This window comes from Elephas maximus, chromosome 2, assembly GCF_024166365.1.
Source record: "Elephas maximus indicus isolate mEleMax1 chromosome 2, mEleMax1 primary haplotype, whole genome shotgun sequence".
Classification (NCBI taxonomy): Eukaryota; Metazoa; Chordata; class Mammalia; order Proboscidea; family Elephantidae; genus Elephas; species Elephas maximus.
Window position 1 is genome coordinate 224773580 of NC_064820.1, and position 19536 is coordinate 224793115.

General features: G+C 43.7%; 1 protein-coding gene across 1 annotated transcript in view; it reads left to right on the plus strand.

The window, feature by feature from the left end:
- LOC126070585 (interferon-induced GTP-binding protein Mx1-like) overlaps window positions 1-19536 on the plus strand; it is a 44070-nt gene that overhangs the window by 10294 nt on the left and 14240 nt on the right. The window contains exons 4-8 of the mRNA XM_049874905.1: window positions 10374-10566; window positions 11758-11895; window positions 14634-14788; window positions 15913-16051; window positions 18877-19075. Coding sequence (XP_049730862.1) covers window positions 10374-10566; window positions 11758-11895; window positions 14634-14788; window positions 15913-16051; window positions 18877-19075 — 824 coding nt within the window. The remainder of the gene's footprint in view (window positions 1-10373; window positions 10567-11757; window positions 11896-14633; window positions 14789-15912; window positions 16052-18876; window positions 19076-19536) is intronic.

Sequence of the window (19536 nt, forward strand, 5' to 3'; positions counted from 1 at the left end):
TTTTGCAAATTCTCTAAACTTGTGTTTGTCTGTAAATATCTTAATTTCGCCTTCATATTTCAGAGAGAGTTTTGCTGGATATATGATCCTTGGCTGGCAGTTTTTCTCCTTCAGTGTTCTGTATATGTCGTCCCATTCCCTTCTTGCCTGCATGGTTTCTGCTGAGTAGTCAGAACATATTCTTACTGATTCTCCCTTGAAGGAAACCTTTCTTTTCTCCCTGGCTGCTTTTAAAATTTTCTGTTTATCTTTGGTTTTGGTGAGTTTGATGATAATATGTCTTGGTGTTTTTCTTTTTGTATCAATCTTAAATGGGGTTCGATGAGCATCTTGGATAGATATCCTTTCGTCTTTCATGATGTCAGGGAAGTTTTCTGTCAGGAGTTCTTCAACTATTTTCTCTGTGTTTTCTGTCTCCCCTCCCTGTTCTGGGACTCCAATCACCCGCAGGTTATCCTTCTTGATAGAGTCCCACATAATTCTTAGGGTTTCTTCATTTTTTTAAATTCTTTTATCTGATTTTTTTCAGCTATGTTGGTGTCGATTCCCTGGTCCTCCAGATGTCCCAGTCTGCATTCTAATTGCTCGAGTCTGCTCCTCTGACTTCCTAGTGCGTTGTCTAATTCTGTTATTTTATTGTTAATCTTTTGGATTTCTACATGTTGTCTCTCTATGGATTCTTGCAACTTATTAATTTTTCCACTATGTTCTTGAATAATCTTTTTGAGTTCTTCAACAGTTTTATCAGTGTGTTCCTTGGCTTTTTCTGCAGTTATCCTAATTTCATTTGTGATATCATTAAGCATTCTGTAAATTAGTTTTTTATATTCTGTATCTGATAATTCCAAGATTGTATCTTCATTTGGGAAAGATTTTGATTCTTTTGTTTGGGGGGTTGGAGAAGCTGTCATGGTCTGCTTCTTTAAGTGGTTTGATATGGATTGTTGTCTCCGAGCCATCACTGGGAAACTAGTTTTTCCAGAAAATCCACTAAAAAAAAAAATGCAGTCAGATCCCTATCAGAGTTCTCCCTCTGGCTCAGGCTATTCAGATGTTAATGAAGCCGCCTGGGGAGGGTGGGGGAGGGAAAAGAGAGATAGGAAAGTAGCACCTCAGAATATAGCCAGAGTTGCTTGTCTTGCTTGGAATGACTATTATATCTGAGATTTCCGCGGGCGCATCGCCTATGTGTGCTGGCTGTGTGGAGATTGCCCCCGGGGGGGTCTGGCCCGCTGGAGTCACGGTCAGATCCTCCGCTTCCAGCCCCACGCCCAGCGTCAAGGCTCCCCTACTGGGACGGTGCACTCTCGACTCCAAAATCAGTTGCTGCCTCCCGGGGACTTCTCGTCCCTCCAGCCGCGTGGCCTTGCCGCCCCCGAGAACCAGTTGGGCCTCCTCCCGGAGTTAGTTCAGATGGGTGGAGCAGGTCCCCGTGCTTGTGCCGTGACCAAGTGTCCCGACTGGGACGCTGTTCTCCCTGCTCCAATACCAGTCGCTGCCTCCCAGGGACTTCTCCTACCAGCTGCGTCCCACGCCGCCCGCGCAACCCGGCTGGTCCCCTTCCCGGGGTTAGTTCAGGGGGGTGGAGCAACTCTCCGTGTTTATGCCGTACCTGCGTCCAGTCCAAATCCCTGCGGGACGGTTCCCCGGCTCAGATGCTGCTCTTTCTGCTCCAAGACCAGTCACTGCCTCCCGGGGACTTCTCCTGCCGGCTGCGTCCCACGCCGCCCGTAGAACCGGCTGGTCCCTCTCCCGGGGTTAGTTCAGGGGGGTGGAGCCGCTCTCTGTGCTTGTGCCGTACCTGACTGGTACGCTGGCTCCAGGCTCTGGAAACAATCGCTGCTTCCCCGTATTAGTTCGTTGTCCGTCTCTAAATCTGTGTTTGTTGTTCAGGGTTCGTAGATTGTTATGTATGTGATCGATTCACTTGTTTTTCCGTGTCTTTGTTGTAAGAGGGATCCGAGGTAGCGTCTGCCTAGTCCGCCATCTTGGCTCCGCCGAATGTTTTCTTAATAGATTTTATTTTGCAGATTGACTTAGATGTCCCCTGAAACCATGGTCCCCAAACCTCCGCCCCTGCTACGCTGGCCTTCAAAGCATTCAGATTATTCAGTAAACTTCTTTGCTGTTGGTTTAGTCCAGTTGTGCTGACCTTACCTATATTGTGTGTTGTATTTCCCTTCACCTAAAGTAGTTTTTACCTACTATCTTATTAGTGAATACCCTTCTTCCTCCCTCTCTCCCTCATTCGCTTCCTCCCTCCCTCCCTCCCCCTTCTCATAACCATCAAAGAATATTTTCTTCTCTGTTTAAACTATTTCTTGAGTTCTTATAATAGTGGTCTTATACAATATTTGCCCTTTTGCAACTGACTAATTTCACTTAGCATAATGCCTTCCAGATTCCTCCATGTTATGAAATGTTTCACAGATTGATCACTGTTCTTTATCGATGCCTAGTATTCCACTGTGTGAATATACCATAATTTTTTTTATCCTTTCCTCCATTGATGGGCACCTTGGTTGCTTCCATCTTTTTGCTATTGTAAACAGCACAGCAGTGAACATGGGTGTGCATATATCTGTTTGCATAAAGGCTCTTATTTCTCTAGAATGTATTCGAAGGAGTGGGATTGCTGGATTGTATGATAGTTCTATTTCCAGCTTTTTAAGGAAGCGCCAAATTGATTTCCAAAGTGGTTGTACCATTTTACATTCCCACCAGCACTGTATAAGTGTTCCAGTCTCTCCACAACCTCTCCAACGTTTATTATTGTGTGTTATTTGGATTAATGCCAGCCTTGTTGGAGTGAGATGGAATCTCACTGTAGTTTTGATTTGCATTTCACTAATGCCTAATGATCATGAGCATTTTCTCATGAATCTGGTAGCTGCCTGAGTGTCTTCTTTAGTGAAGTGTCTGTTCATATCCTTTGCCCATTTTTTAATTGGGTTATTTGTCTTTTTGTAGTTCAGTTTTTGCAGTATCATGTAGATTTTAGAGATCAGGCGCTGATCGGAAATGTCATAGCTAAAAACTTTTTCCCAGTCTATGGGAAATCTTACTCTTTTGAAGTCTTTGGATGACCATAGGTATTTGATTTTTAGGAGCTCCCAGTTATCTTCTTTTTCTTCTGCATTGTTAGCAATGTTTTGTATACTGTTTATGCCATGTATTAGGGCTTGTAACATTGTCCCTATTTTTTCTTCCATAATCTTTATCATTTTAGATTTTATATTTAGGCCTTTGATCCATTTTGAGTTCATTTTTGTGCATGGTGTGAGGTATGGGTCTTGTTTCATTTTTTTGCAGATGGTTATCCAGTTATGCCAGCAGCATTTGTTAAAAAGACCGTCTTTTCCTGGTTTAGCTGGTTTGGGGCGTTTGTCAAATATTAACCGCTCATATGTGGATGGATTTATCTCTGGATTCTCAGTTTTGTTCCATTGGTCTATGTATCTGTTGTACCAGTACCAGGCTGTTTTGACTACTGTGGTGGTAAAATAGGTTCTAAAATCAGGTACAATAAGACCTCCCACTTTGTTCTTCTTTTTCAGCGAAGCTTTACTTATCTGGGGCCTCTTTCCCTTCCAAATGAAGTTGGTGATTTGTTTCTCCATCTCATTAAAAAAATGTCGTTGAAATTTGGATTGGAATTGCGTTAAATCTATAGATCGCTTTTGGTAGAATAGACATTTTCACAATGTTAAGCCCTCCTATCCATGAGCAAGGTATGTTTTTCCACTTATTTAGGTCTGTTTTGGTTTCTTGCTGAAGTGTTTTGTAGTTTTCTTTGTGTAAGTCTTTTACATCTCTGATAAGATTTATTCCTAAGTATTTTATCTTCTTAGGGGCTACTGTAAATGACATTGTTGTGGTGATTGCCTTTTCAATGTTCTTTTTGTTGGTGTAGAGGAATCCAACTGATTTTTGTATGTTTATCTTATATCCTGATCCTCTGCGGAACTCTTCTATTAGTTCCAGTAGTTTTCTTGAGGATTCCTTAGGGTTTTCTGTGTATAAGATCATGTCATCTGCAAATAGAGATACTTTTACTTCTTCCTTGCCAATCTGGATGCCCTTTATTTCTTTATCTAGCCTAATTGCTCTGGCTAGGACCTCCAGCACAATGTCGAATAAGAGTGGTGATAAAGGGCATCCTTGTCTGGTTCCCGATCTCAAGGGGAATGCTTTCAGGCTCTTTCCATTTAGGATGATGCTGGCTCTTGGCTTTGTATAGATGCTCTTTATTATGTTGAGGAATTTTCCTTCTATTCCTATTCTGCTGAGAGTTTTTATCATGAATGGGTTTTGAATTTTCTCAAATGCCTTTTCTGCATCAATTAATAAAATCATGTGATTCTTGTTTTTTGTTTTATTTATATGATGGATTACATTAATTGTTTTTCTAATGTTGACCCATCCCTGCATAGCCGGCATGAATCCCACTTGGTCACGGTGAATTATTTTTTTGATATATTGTTGAATTCTATTGGCCTGAATTTTGTTGAGGATTTTTGCATCTAAGTTCGTGAGGGATATAGGTCTGTAATTTTCTTTTTCTGTGGTGTCCTTACCTGGTTTTGGTATCAGGGATATGCTGGTTTCATAGAATGAGTTTGGGAATATTCTGTCTTTTTCTATGCTCTGAAATACCTTTAGTAGTAGTGGTGTTAACTCTTCTCTGAAAGCTTGATAGAACTCTGCAGTGAAGCCGTCAGGGCCAGGGCTTTTTTTTTGTTGGGAGTTTTTGGAATACTTTTTCAATCTCTTCTTTTGTTATGGGTCTATTTAGTTGTTCTATCTCTGTTTGTGTTAGTTTAGGTAGGTAGTGTATTTCTAGGAATTCATCCATTTCTTCTAGGTTTTCAAATTTGTTTGAGTATTGTTTTTCATAGTAATCTGATATGATTCTTTTAATTTCAGTTGGGTCTGTTGTAACATCACCCATCTTATTTCTTATTCGGGTTATTTGCTTCCTCTCCTGTTTTTCTTTTGTCAGTTTGGCCAATGGCTTATCAATTTGGTCGATTTTTTCAAAGAGCTAGCTTTTGGTCTTTTTAATTCTTTCAAATGTTTTTCTGTTTTCTACTGCATTTATTTCTGGCCTAATTTTTATTATTTGTTTTCTTCTGGTGCCTGTGGGTTTCTTTTGTGTCTCTCTATTTGTTCAAGTTGTAGGGATAGCTCTTTGATTTTGGCCCTTTCTTCTTTTGGGATGTGTGGATTTATTGATATAAGTTGACCTCTGAGCACTGCCTTTGCTGTGTCCCAAAGGTTCTGATAGGAAGTGTTTTCATTCTCATTGGATTCTATAAATTTCTTTATTCCATCCTTAATGTCTTCTATAATGCAGTCTTTTTTGAGCAGGGTATTGTTCAGTTTCCAAGTGTTTGATTTCTGTTCCCTGCTTTTTCTGTCACTGATTTCTACTTTTATGTCTTTATGGTCAGAGAAGATGCTTTGCAATAGGTCAGTGTTTTGGATTCTGCTAAGGCTTGCTTTATGACCTAATATGTGGTCTATTCTAGAGAATGTTCTATGTGCACTAGAAAAAAAAGTATACTTGGCTGCTGTGGGGTGGAGTGTTCTGTATATGTCTATGAGGCCAAGTTGGTTGATTGTGGCATTTAGATCTTAGGTGTCTTTATTGAGCTTCTTTCTGGGTATTCTGTCCTTCACTGAAAGTGGTATGTTGAAGTCTCCTACTAATATTGTGGAGCTGTCTATCTCACTTTTCAATGGTGATAGAGTTTGTTTTATGTATCTTGCAGCCCTGTCATTGGGTGCATAAATATTTAATATGGTTATATCCTCCTGGTATATTGTCCCTTTAATCATTATATAGTGTCCTTCCTTATCCTTTGTGGTGGATTTAACTTTAAAGCCTATTTTGTCAAAAATTAATATTGCCACTCCTGGGCTTTTTTGATTGTTGTTTGCTTGATATATGTTTTTCCATCCTTTGAGTTTTAGTTTGTTTGTGTCTCTAAGTCTAAGGTGTGTTTCTTATAGGCAGCATATAGACAGATCATGTTTTTTAATCCATTCTTCCACTCTCTCTCTTTGTTGGTGCATTTAGGCCATTTACATTCGGCATAATTATGGATAGGTATAAATTTGGTGCTGTCATTTTGATGTCTTTTTTGTGTGTTGCTGACAGTTGCTTTTTCCCACTTACTTTTTGTGCTGAGTAGATTATTGTCTTTTCCTCATATTCATTGTTGTTGATTTTGTTTCCGCTGAGTCTCTATTTTTTTCTTGTATTTTATTTTCATGTGTAGGATAGTTTGTCTCATTTGTGGTTACCTTATTATTTACCCCTATTTTTTTCTAAATTTAAACCTAACTTTTATTTCTTTGTATCCCCTTGTCTTACTCTCCGTGTAGAAGACCTATGACTACATTTCTTAGTCCCTGTTTATTATTTTAATGTTGTCTTCTTTTACATAATAATATCGCTGTTTCCCTGTTTTGACCTTTTTTTTAATCTTGATTTATTTTTGTGATTTCCCCGTCTGGGTTGACATCTGATTGCTCTGTCCAGTGTTCTAGTCTTGGGTTGATACCTGATATTATTGATTTTCTAACCAAAGAACTCCCTTTAGTATTTCTTGTAGTTTTGGTTTGGTTTTTATGAATTCCCTAAACTTCTGTTTATCTGGAAATGTCCTAATTTCACCTTCATATTTGAGAGACAGTTTTGTTGGATATATGATTCTCGGCTGGCAATTTTTTTCCTTCAATTTTTTATATAAGTCATCCTATTGCCTTCTTGCCTGCATGGTTTCTGCTGAGTAGTCCAGGCTTATTCTTATCGACTCTCATTTGTAGGTGACTTTTCATTTCTCCCTCACTGCTCTTTAAATCCTCTCGTTATCTTTGGTTTTGGCAAGTTTGATTATAATATCTCTTGGTGACTTTCTTTTAAGATCTGCCTTATGTGGAGTTCAATGAGCATCTTCGATAGATATCTTCTCATCTTTCATGATATCAGGGAAGTTTTCTGCCAACAAATCTTCAAGAATTCTCTCTGTATTTTCTGTTATCCTTCCCTGTTTTGGAACTCCAGTCACTCGTAGGTTATTTCTCTTGATAGAGTCCCACATGATTCTTAAGGTTTCTTCATTTTTTTTTTAATTCTTTTATCTGATTTTTCTTCAAATATATTGGTGCCAAGTGCTTTATCTTCACGTTCACAAATTCTGGCTTCTGCTTGCTCACGCTGCTCCTCTGACTTTCTATTGAGTTGTCTAATTCTGTAATTTTATTGTTAATCTTCTGAATTTCTGATTGCTGTCTATGGATTTTACCGGCTTATTAATTTTTTTGTTATGTTCCTGAATAACCTTTTTTAAGTTCTTCTACTTCTTTATCTGTGTGTTCCTTGGCTCGTTCTGCATATTGCCTAATTTCCTTCCTGATGTCTTGAAGGGTTCTGTATATTAATCTTATGTATTCTGCCTCCGGTAATTCCAGGAAGGCGCTTTCATCTAGAAGATCCCTTGATTCTTTGTTTTGAGAGCTTGTTGAGGCAGTCATGGTCTGTTTCTCTATGTGACTTGATATTGACTGTCATCTCTGAGCCATCTATAAATTATTGTATTAATTTATTTTATGTTTGCTTACTGTGTCATAGTTTCTTGCTTTGTTTTGTTTTGATATGCCCATATGGGTTGCTTGAGTGAGCTAGCTTGATTATTTTTGCCTTTGAAGCTCTGATGTCCTGTCTCCAGATGGCTAGAGCTGTTATCAGGTATATCAGTCTAGGAGTCCATTCACTTTTCTGGTATGAATTCAGCTGAGGTGTCCAGGTAGCTGATCATCAAGTGTGGGTACAGGCTCTGTCCTAGTCTTAGAGGGGCAGGGGTGATTGATGTAGGTACCAGTGTCTGGTTGCAGCAAGGGGTCATGCTCTGAACAAGGCAGAGGGCCAAGACTCATCCCCCAAGTGTCTCTGAGGAAAGTGTGTCCCTGTTCCCTAGAGCTCACAGGTGGGTGGGTTCTGCAGATGGACCACGGGCACCCAATGTTTTTGGTTGTAAGGACTGGGAGGTACCAGTTATCCTTGGACCCCGTTTGCGGGTTGGGTGACCTGAGTGGAGCCACCAGTCCTTAGGGCCCTGATGTGGGTAGGTGAGGACCCTGTTTATTAGGCAAAATGGTGTTAAACATCCTACACCCACCTCTCCACCACACAGCGGAAACAGTTGTAGTCTGCCAACAAGGGCCTATTCTCCTGAAATAGGCCCACACAGGTGCATGCAGAGAGGAAAGTTACTCAAAGTCCACAGACTGTTTATGCCTGGACAGGAGCCACTTCTCTCCTGAGCTCCCCCGGTTAGTGTACCTGGCAAATTATCTTTTCCCCCAATTGTGAATTTATTCCTTCTCCAGGGCCTGGAGGAAGGCTCTCAGGCCCTGGAGGAAGGCTCTCAGGCCCAGGAAAATCAAAAGCTGCTGAAGCCGGCTTGGGGGCGGGGAACACGGTAAAATACACGGAAATACTTAGCTTTTGCAGGCAGCACCAGCCTTCTCTGGTTCCAGAGGTGTGAGTAGGCTGTGCAGCTGGCTGCTTCTACCTGAGGAAACTGCGGCTGAACTCTAGTACCAGGCTGCCTCTGCAACTTCCAGGAATGGTGCCTGAGGGCTTCCAGTGATTCAGGTCTGGTAACTCCTCTCTACTTCTGAGCAGCCTTTTCCTCCCGGCTCCTCAGTTCGTTTTCTAACCTCGCCTTTGATGTTCAGGGCTCCTAGCTTGTCATAAATATACTCGTTTCACTTGTTTTTTGGGGTTTTTATTGTAAAAGGCTCGCCAGAAGCGCCTGTCTATTCTGCCATCTTGGCCCTGCCTCTCACTATACTCACTTCTAAGGAGCATTCTGGCTGTATACCTTCTAAGGCAGATTTATTTGTTCTTTTGTCAATCTATGATATATTCAGTAATCCTCACCGACACCATAATTCAAAGGCATCACTTGTTCCTTGACTTCTTTATTCATTCTCCAGCTTTCACATACATGTGAGGTGATTGAAAACACTGTGGCTTGAGTTAGATGCGCCTTCGTCCTCAAAGTGACATCTTTGCTTTTTAACACTTTAAAGAGGCCTTTTGCAGCAGATTTGCCCAATGCAATGTCTCGTTTGATTTCTTGACTACTGCTTCCAGGGGTATTGATTGTAGATCCAAATAAGATGAAATCCTTGACAACTTCAATATTTTCCATATTTGAAAATATTTTCAATATTTGAGGTTTATCATGATGTTGCTTATTGGAGCAGTAAGCAACATCATGGTAAACGGAGAAAATACTGAAGTTGTCAATGATTGAGGGCCAATGTGGAGCAGCTAACAACAGCATCAACACAGTCCTTTACTGCCTCTTGTCCAATGCCAGAAAACTATTTTCTCATCTATTTTCTTTCCAGTTTTCTGCTTGTCAAGCGGAAGAGGAAATTCCTCCCATGTTTTTTAGTGACTCAGGTGCCATCACTTAGGGAGTAGACTCCTGTTATGGCATTCCCTCCTCATTCTCTGGGTCTTCCTGTTGACAAGTCCCATTGTTAGGAATGAAGAGTCGCAGGTCGCTGAGCTCCCAGAGACACACCTGGTATCTCCTGCTCCCAGAAATGCTGTGGGAGTCACCTGATGCCCACTATGCCAGTTACCATTGAGCCAACCCCACGTCACGGTGACCCCACATGTGTCACAGTAGAACTGTGCTCCATAGGGCTTTCAGTGGCTATGATCAATTGGAAGTGGATCACCAGGCCCTTCTTCAGAGGCACCTCTGGGAGGACTCAAATCACCAATGTGTCCATTAGTAACCGAGCGCTTAACTGTTTGCACAACCCAGGGACTCTGACACCTCTCTTAAACCCAGAAATCCAGACTCACTGCTGTCGAGTTGATTCTGACTCACAGCAACCCTATAGGACAGCATAGAACTGCTCACAAGTTTTCGAAGGCAGCAAATATTTACAGAAGCAGACTGCCACATCTTTCTCCCGCAGTGCAGCTGGTGGGTTGGAACCGCTGAACTCTCAGTTCGCAGCTGAGCACTTAATCACTGTGCCATCAGGGCTCCACATTAAAAAAAAATACCCGTTCCCGTTGGATGAATTACAACTCATAGCGAACCTATAGGACAGAGTAGAGCTGCCTCATAGGGTTTCCAAGGAGCGTCTGGTGGATTAAAATTGCCAGTTTTAGGTTAGCAGCCAAGCACTTAACCACTGCACCACCAGGGCTCCACTATAGAGGATGAAAACTGCAGCTGACTTGCTCCCGTATAAAAACCGTAACAGGCACATTTATGTGATGGAACACGACTGGCAGACATGACAACGGTTCTTAAGTCTGTCTTCCCCAGGGGGCCTCAAACAACCTGTGCAGCCAGTATGAGGAGAAGGTGCGCCCCTGCATCGACCTCATCGACTCCCTGCGGGCCCTGGGCGTGGAGCAGGACCTAGCACTGCCCGCCATCGCTGTCATCGGGGACCAGAGCTCCGGGAAGAGCTCAGTGCTGGAGGCTCTGTCGGGCGTCGCCCTGCCCAGGGGCAGCGGTAAGAACTCACTCACTCCTAGCATGTTTCTCTGGGCGTGTGTGACTTGCAGGTAGTGGAAGGTTGAATAAGTGCTCCTGGTCCCCAGCCCAGAACCACGTGCATGTGGGCATCTTTCCCGAGCCCTTCTCAGAGCTTGCCTTCCATCTTGGGGGACAAAGATTGGTGCCCAAGTTAGGGATGTGTTTGAGCTACAAGGCCAAGAATAGCCCTGAGGGTGGAATCCTCGTGAGGGCTCTGGGAGGAGGTCACACCTGAGATGGACATTGACATGGAAGATAGGGAGGATTTAGAAAGAAGCTCTAAGTATGGGGGACTTGTCCCTTGTTCAAGGGATTGCTCATGCACAAATCTGACCCATGTTAGATGGCCAGGTTGGACACTGGGCCTCTGGATGTGAATGGAGTGTGTATATTGGGGGCCGGGGGGGAATGTTGGCATAAGCTTGGGGATTTCCCACCACAATTTGTCACCTGAGCTGGTGGTGGAATGCAGGCATGAGCAGGAAGTGTGAGGTGATGGCTTCCAATCATTCATGAACAAGAGCTGCCTGGACCCTCTATGACTCCCCCGTGGGTGCTGGACATGGGGGCTTAAGACAACAGATTTATTGTCTCAGGGTTCTAGAGACTAGAAGTCCCAATTCAAGGTCTCTGTGCTCCCACTGAAGGATCTAGGGGAGAAACTTTCCTTGCCCCTTCCTGCCCTTCCTGCCCCTTCCTGCCTTCTGTTGCCAGTTCCTTGATCTGTAGGTGCATCACTCCAATCTTCCTCCGTCTTCACATGGCCGTGTCCCCACTGTGTCTGGGTGTCTGTTCTCCCTTTCTTTATAAGGACAGCAGTCCCTGGACCTAGGGCCCACCAACTCCAGGGTGACATCACCTTGACTAATTACATCAGCAAAGAGCGTTTTTCCCCAAAGATCCCATTCTCAAGTTCCAAGTAGACATGGATTTTGGGGAACAGTATTCAACATAGCACAGATGGTATTCGAGATGCATATTGTGGGGCCACACCAGGCAGAATGCATCAGAGGCTCCGACCTGGAAGTTTGCATTTTAGCAGTCTTTCCAACTGTGAATAAAGAAAATTGAGAACCCTGGGGATCAGTCACCTGTATGGTGGTCCAAGGCCACCACAGGGGATTTCTAAGAGTAGAGTATAGGAGCTGATGTGGAAGTGGCCTCCTAGGTATTGTTACGAGATGTCCCCTGGTGCTGAAACTGAAAAAACTTGGGCATGAAGAAGGCTGGAGAGGGAAGGTCAGCTACAAGGACTTGGAGTTCGACATTTCAGACCCTTCAAAGGTGGAAGAGGAAATAAACAAAGGTAAGTACCCTCTGCTTGTACATCACCGTATTCATCACCTTCAGACGCCTGGCCCAACCTTGTCAGGTGGCTGGGCTCTCCCTGTGGCTGTTCCCACTCTCCCCTTTCTGAGCTTTCCTGACCCATTAGGAGCCCACCCTCCTTCTCGCCCTCTCTCCTCCTCGTCAGACCCCTAGCTCCCTTACACTTTTTCTTCTTTCACCCTCATAAAGATCAGCACTTGTACACGAGATATGACATCAGTAATTTATTGCCCAGGGTGGGATAAAGTTTCTGAGAATGATGTCAATTTTAAATTGTAAACCTTGTCTCCAAATGTGAAGGATTCATCCCTTCTCAGGGGGCTTACCATTCCAAAAATCTGATATAAGAAGAATTGGGGAGTGGGAGGCAGGGAACCCCTTTCCCCTGTCAACCTCATAAAAAAAAAATTCCAAACGCCTGAATGGATCATCACTGTACCCTACTCAAAGGGGTGAGCCTTTTCCTCTGGGGAGAATATATGCATTTGCATAATCCTACCTTAGGCTCACTTAAGGCAGGTCTTGATAAATGCAAATTAGAAAAAAGATCAGTTTGATCAACTTGAAGTATCTGAAGGGGGACATTGCACTAGAATAGATGTAGATAACTTCCAAGTGTTTAACAAAGAGCAGGAAGTGTGAGTGAGATGGCGTCAGGAACCCAGGCTCCTTCTATCTTGTTGCTCCATTGTGTGTGGGCTCCAGATAAATACCTTCTTCCTTGTTGATTTTAATGTTTTCCGAGCATCTGGCATCATGAAGTTTCAGTCATTTGGGAAAGTATGAAAGTGACATGAACAAGTTGCCAACAGGAGGAAAGAATGGATTTGCCCTCTATAAAGGAGGGAACATAAATTAAGATTTGTCGATTGTTTTAGGAAAAGTTAAATAATGTCATAGACAAAACAAGATTTTGTATTAGTTAGGGTTAGGTTGGCTTCCTGTGACAGAAAACGCAACATAATTACACATCGGTTACCTCTTGCTGGATAACAAACACATCTCAAAGCCTAATGGCTCAGAACTCTTGTTTCTTAATGATTCGACACATGATCTGGGAATTCTTCTCATGTGGGTTGACTTGGCTGAATCTGGGTGATCTACAATGGCCTTAGTCACATGTCGAAGACATTAGCTAGCATGACTAGGCCTTCTCTCAATGTGAATTTTAACCTTCCACCAAACCCAAGCCACCCAGTTCTCTTGAGGTGATTCTGACTCATAGCAACCCTGTGGGAGACTAAAGACCAGTTGACATGCCGTCACATATGACTCATGATGACCTTATGTGTGTCAGAGTAGAAAAGTACTCCATAATGTTTTCAGTGGCTGTGATTTTTGCAAACTATATCCCCAGGCTTTTCTTCCAAGGTGCCTCTGGGTAACTTCCAACCTTTTCACCGTATAGCAGAAGGGTTCCCAGCAACAAGAGAGGACAAGCCCCAATGTTTCAACACTTTACTGCTCTCTGCTAACTTCACATTTTCTAATGCCCTTTGGCCGAGGAAATCTCTTGGTCAAACCCAATTTCAAGGGGCAGAGGGAGAAATAGGCTCTCTCTTCACGGGAGAAATGGCAAAGTCATATTATAAAGGAGCATGCATACAGGGATGCTTGCAAGGGATCATTGAGGCCATTGGTGCACGCAGACTGACACAGTGGTTTCTTCAATGATGTGCAAGTTGTATTTCCCTGAAGTAGAAGCCCAAACTGAGCCGATCAGACCTGGTTTGGGGGTTGCACAGTATCAAAAGCCCAGGCTCCTTCTATCCTGTTGCTCCATTGTGAGTGACCTCCATCCCCAAGGCCCCTCACGATTGAGTCATTGAGTCTGCATTCCACCTACTGGACTTTGGCAGAGCCACATTTCTGCCCTCCAAGTGCACTTTTTGGTAGCTGCATATTGTATTTTTGCATATACTCCATTCGCCAGACCTTGATCTCATGACCGCATCTAGCTGCAGGGAAGCCTGGGAAATGTGGTCTTTCATCTTAATTGCTATGTGGCCATGCACACACTGAGGGTTTTATCAGCTAGGGAGAGTGGATATTGGGGAAGAATTAGCAGACAATGCTACCTATGTCATTGTTGTGATTCTTTCCAATCTACGTTCTAGATAGTAGAAAACATGCCAAAAAGGCATTCTGGATGTAGAAAAGACTAGAACATAGAGTTGGAATTAGCTAACAATTTGATGAAATCAATTCATATGCTAAAACTCTTTCGTTTTCATTTTTAAGGAGCAAGAAGCAAAAGAAATCTCTTAAGAAGATATAGCCAAGCTCATCTTGTCTAAAGAAGCACTTTCCCCACGTTCCCACATACTTTGCAGTTCATAATTTAGGAGTCTCCAGGTGTTTTTATTAGTTCCATATTTACTTTGTTGAATCTACTCGTGCCATCAATGGGAGGGATGTAGCTGGAACACCACGAAGAACTCTGTCACTGCTCACTTTTGGGGGGGTACAGGGTGGTGTATTCCATTAAGATGGGTCCAATGGGTTGCCCTGCAAGAGTGTTCTGGCCTCTGGTGGGGAATATACTGAGTTATCCTTTGAGGACCCTTGTAGCTCCCATCACAGTAAATCGAATCTGCTCCTAATATAGTTTTATCTATGAATCATAATGAATGGACAGGCTTTCAGTGCATTCCCTGTGAGGAGACACTTCTCACCTAAGATCTATTCAATTTTTCCTTTGTTCCTCTTCTTTAGCCCAGAACATCATTGCTGGGGAAGGAATGGGGATCAGTCAGGAACTCATTAATCTGGAAATCAGCTCCCCCAATGTTCCGGATCTGACATTGATTGACCTTCCTGGTATAACCAGAGTGGCTGTGGGCAATCAGCCAGCTGACATTGGACAACAGGTGAGACTTCCAACTCTGTGTGACCTTGCCTAGGGGGACATACAGGGTAGAGTGCTGCATTAGAGCAGGACTAAGTTGAAGGCTGAGTTTTGAACAGTGAGTATTTGGAGGTGTAAGTAGGGCATTGGGTCTCCTTGTCCTTGGTCAAGTCTCATGGGAGCGTCTCTGGAGAGTGAGGCTAATCAGCAAAATGGGAAGTAGGATTTATTTTTGTGTTTTCTATTTCATGGCATATCTAAAGCGATGGTTAGTAGGAAGGAATTCTTGTGGGACAAGAGAGCCTTAGAAATGGGCAGAATGATATTTGAGGATGACTGAATTTCACTCTGTGGATTAAGGGTTTAGGGAACGATCAACCCATTCACTTGGCATCTTGTTATCTGGCCGTCAGGTCTGAGGTCTTAGGGGTTAGTTAATCAGCTAAAACCTTGTATTAGTCAGGATTCTCCAGAGGAAAAAAGCCAATAGGATGTGTGTGTGTGTGTGTGTGTGTGTGTGTGTTCATGCACACACACACACGCCTAGCCGCACACACCGACACACAGAGACATTGATTCATTTGAAGAATTTGGCTCATGTGATTGTAGAGCCTGGCAAATCCAAAATACGTAGTTCAGGCAACAGGCTGGCAGCTCGAGCAGGATGTCTTTATTCCAGTCTTGAGTCAGAATTCCTTCTCTTCTCAGAAACTCCATTTCTTGCTCTTAAGGACTTCAGTTGACTGGATGAGGTGCAAGCACATTTTGGAGGGTAATCTCCTTTACTTAGAGTCAAAGGACTGTAGATGTTAACCACACCTACAGATTACAGCAACTCCCAGACTAGTGTTTAACTAGATGACTGGGTGCCCTAGCCTAGCCGAGTTGACACATAAAATTAACCATCACAAACTTACGGTTTTCCTTGACCCAGTAGCTGTGCTTCTGCCTCAGAGAACAGTTTCTCATAACGCTGACTAGGGAGGTGTGACCAGTTCATGTTTGTGGGCTCATTTCTCTGTGTTACTTCTTTTGGGGATGTTCCCCTGGGACTCTGGGGCCTATGGCAAATACAAGGTCAGGACCTACGTAACGCTTATTCTCCTTTACAGTATTCACGCGTCACATCCTCACATTTTCTTACAGATCAAAGCACTCATTAGAAAGTACATCCACAAGCAGGAGACAATCAGCTTGGTGGTGGTGCCGAGTAACGTGGACATTGCGACCACAGAGGCGCTCAGCATGGCTCAGGAGGTGGACCCTGATGGAGAAAGAACCATAGGTAAGAAGAGGGGAGAACCTAAGGATTGTGGGTGGTTTCAGAATGGAAAAGCATCTCCTGAATTCAGCTAGGTGTTTCTTGGCACACACTTGGAGTGGTGGACCTGCATCCAGCACATAAGAATTGCTGAGGTCAAGATAATTATGAGTCCAGGAGACGGAAAGGACCACATAAACCAGAGACTGCATTGGCCCGAGACCAGAAGAGCTAGATGGTGTCTGGCAACAACCGATGACCGCCCTGGCAGGGAACGCAACGGAAAGCCCCTGAGGAAGCAGGAGAGCAGTCGGATGCAGACCCCAAATTCTAACAAAGAGAACAGACTTAATGGTCTGACTGAGACTAGAAGGACCCCAGGGGTTAAAATGGTCCCCAGACCTTCTGTTAGCCCAAGACTGGAGCCATTCTCAAAGCCAACCCTTCAGACAGGGATTGGATTGGACTACGGAATAGAAAATGATACTAGTGAAGAATGAGCTTCTTGGATCAAGTAGACACGTTAGATTATGTTGGCATCGCCTGTCTGGAGGGGAGATGAGAGAGTAGAGGCAACCAGAAGCTGGCCGAATGGACACAAAAATAGAGAGTTGAGGAGTTAGTGTGCTGTCTCATTAAGGGGACAGCAACTAGGAGTATGTAGCAAGGTGTGTGCAAGTTTTTGTATGATGTACTGACTTGATTTGTCAACTTTTCACTTAAAACACAATAAAAATTAAAAAAGAAAAAGAATTGCCAAGCTGCCAGGTCTGGTGCCCATTTAGGCTGGTTAGCTGGGCCTGATTAAATGCCACAACTTGACTCTTAACCTTTGTATTAGTGTCTTAGGTCTACTGTAACAAACTACCACTAACTGGGTGGCTTCTTGTAAGAACAGAACTTATTGCCTCTCAGCTCTGCACTCTAGAGGTCCAAATCAACATGTCAGTTGTACCTTGCTCCCTCTGAAGGCCCTGGGGGAATGTCCTTTCTTGTCTCTCTCAGCTTCTGGTAGCTCCACGTGTTCCTTGACTCTAGATGCATCTTCGTGTGGCCCTCCTTTCTCTGTCTTTCTGCATACATTCTTTCTAAGATATGAGTCGGATAGGATTAAGACCCACCCTACTCCAGTATGACCTCCTCTTAACTTAATTGATAACATCTTCAAAGGCCTTATTTCCAAACAATGTCGTGTTCACTTATACCAGGGTTTAGGACTTCGACGTGTTTAATGGGGGGTACACCATTCAATCTATAATAATCCTTATCAATCTGCTTATAAAAGTCATGGTGCAGTCCAAGGGAAAAGTAAAATCAGAAGGTGAATTCTATCAGCTAAGAATGCAAAGGACTAATGGACCACAACTACACACAACCTCCACCAGACTGAATGCAGAACAACCAGATGGTGCTCGACTACTACCACTAACTACTCTGACAGGGATCAGAATAGAGGCTCCAGGACACAGTGGGAGAAAGATGTAGAACAAAATTCAAATTCACACACGCATACAGACACACACAAAAGGACCAGACTTCCTGGTCTGACAGAGACTGGGGAAACCCTGAGAGCATAGCCTCTGAAACCCTTTTAACTCACTACCAAAGTCACTCCCGAGGTCTGTGCTTCAGCCAAAGATTAGGCAAGTGTATAAGGCAAACAATAACACACGTGAAGAAAGTGCGTCGTAGTTCAGTTATGTGTATGTGGCTAAATAGGCACACCAGCCAAAAACAAAGAGTAGAAGGCAGGAAATGAAAGGAAAACTGGACAAATGGAAACAGGGAGCCCAGGGTTGAGAAGGGGAGATGGTTGTAACATCGTGGGTCGGCAACCAATGTCACAGAAAAATGTGTGTATTGATTGTTTAGTGAGAAACTGCTTTGCTCTATAAACTTTCACCCAAAGCACAACGAAAAAAAAAGAATGCATTTGACTGCAAGTAACAGAGAACCTGACTACAGTGGCTTAAGCAAATGGCGATTTATTTTCACGAGAAGTTTGGGTAGAGGCAGCCCACATTTGCACAGCTGTTCAGTGAAGCTGTCAGGACCTCTTTCATGCTCCTGTTCCGCCATCCTTAGCGTGTTGGCCTTCATTCTCTTGCTTGTCCGGCTGCTGGCCTTCCCCAGGATGGAGTCTCACCTCCAGGTAAGCAAGGACCAGTAGACACAATAAACCCGGTGGTTAGGCCTGGGCCACCTTCATGGGTGTGCTACCCATGTAGTCACACAGGGCTCCACACTCCTTCTGCAGCCATCTTGAAATACTTAATATTTGAACAAGGGGCACCACACTCTGATTTAGCACTGGGCCCCACATTTATGTCACAGATCCAGGCTGGACCTGTGTTTCTCAGTGTGGGAGTAGGCACCGCCTGAATCAGAAATAATGAGAAATTTTAGAAATGTCGGTCCTTCGATCCCACTCAGCTTCCTGAATCAGGATCTCCAGGGCAGGGGTTGAGACTCTGCATACTAGCTCTCACTTTTGGGATGACTCGGCTGCACGAGGGAGTTTGGTAACCATTGCTTTAGAGAGGGAATTCTTCACTTGCCAGAAGCAAAATGGAAAAGTCATTATGAGCGGCTATCTCTCTTGCACAGGGCCCAAGACGGATGAAGGAAGCCTCCTGAGGAGCCCCCATAGCTGCTCTCAGAGGGAACCCCCGTCTTCACATGCCCTGGCTGTAATTCTCTGACTAGATAGGGGCTCCACCTTGCACCTCAATTCTGGCAGGGCTCTTGTCTGCCCTCTAGCAAGAGTGGGAGGCTGATGACCAGGAGAGCAAGCTGTCATCCACATCGTGACCATCCCCATTCTCTAATTGACCCTCTCCGGCTCTCAGGTATCTTGACCAAGCCTGACCTGGTGGACAAAGGCACAGAGGAGAAGGTGGTGGATGTGGTGCGCAACCTCGTCTGCCACCTGAAGAAGGGCTACATGATCGTCAAGTGCCGGGGCCAGCAGGACATCCAGGACAAGCTGAGCCTGGCTGAGGCCTTGCGGAGAGAGCAGGCCTTCTTTGAGGACCATGACCATTTTAGGTACGTACTTCCGTGGGCTATCAAGGGAACGCTGAAACCAAGACGCTTGTCCCTTACTCAGGACATTGCCACTGATGAGAAGTTGATGTGTGGAGTTTGTGTGTGTGAGTGTGTTTGTACCTTGGCAAAGATTATGAAACTTGCCTGGAAGAATAAAAGGGGAATTAACAAAGGATTGCAAAAATGGATGGATGGATGGACAGACGGATGGATGGATGGACATGTAGTTAGGTAGGTAGTTAGCTAGCTAGGTAGATATAAAGATAAATAGATATGGCAGATGAATGGATGAATAGGTAGGAATTACATTACCAATGAATAAAGCTAAAAGTAGTAGAATAGTGTGGTACCGGAAAAGGAATAAAAACGCAAAGAGTACAAAATCAAAACACTAGAAAGCCCAGAAAGAGACTCCAATACATATATTTAATAGATGATAAACATGCCATTTCAAATCAAAG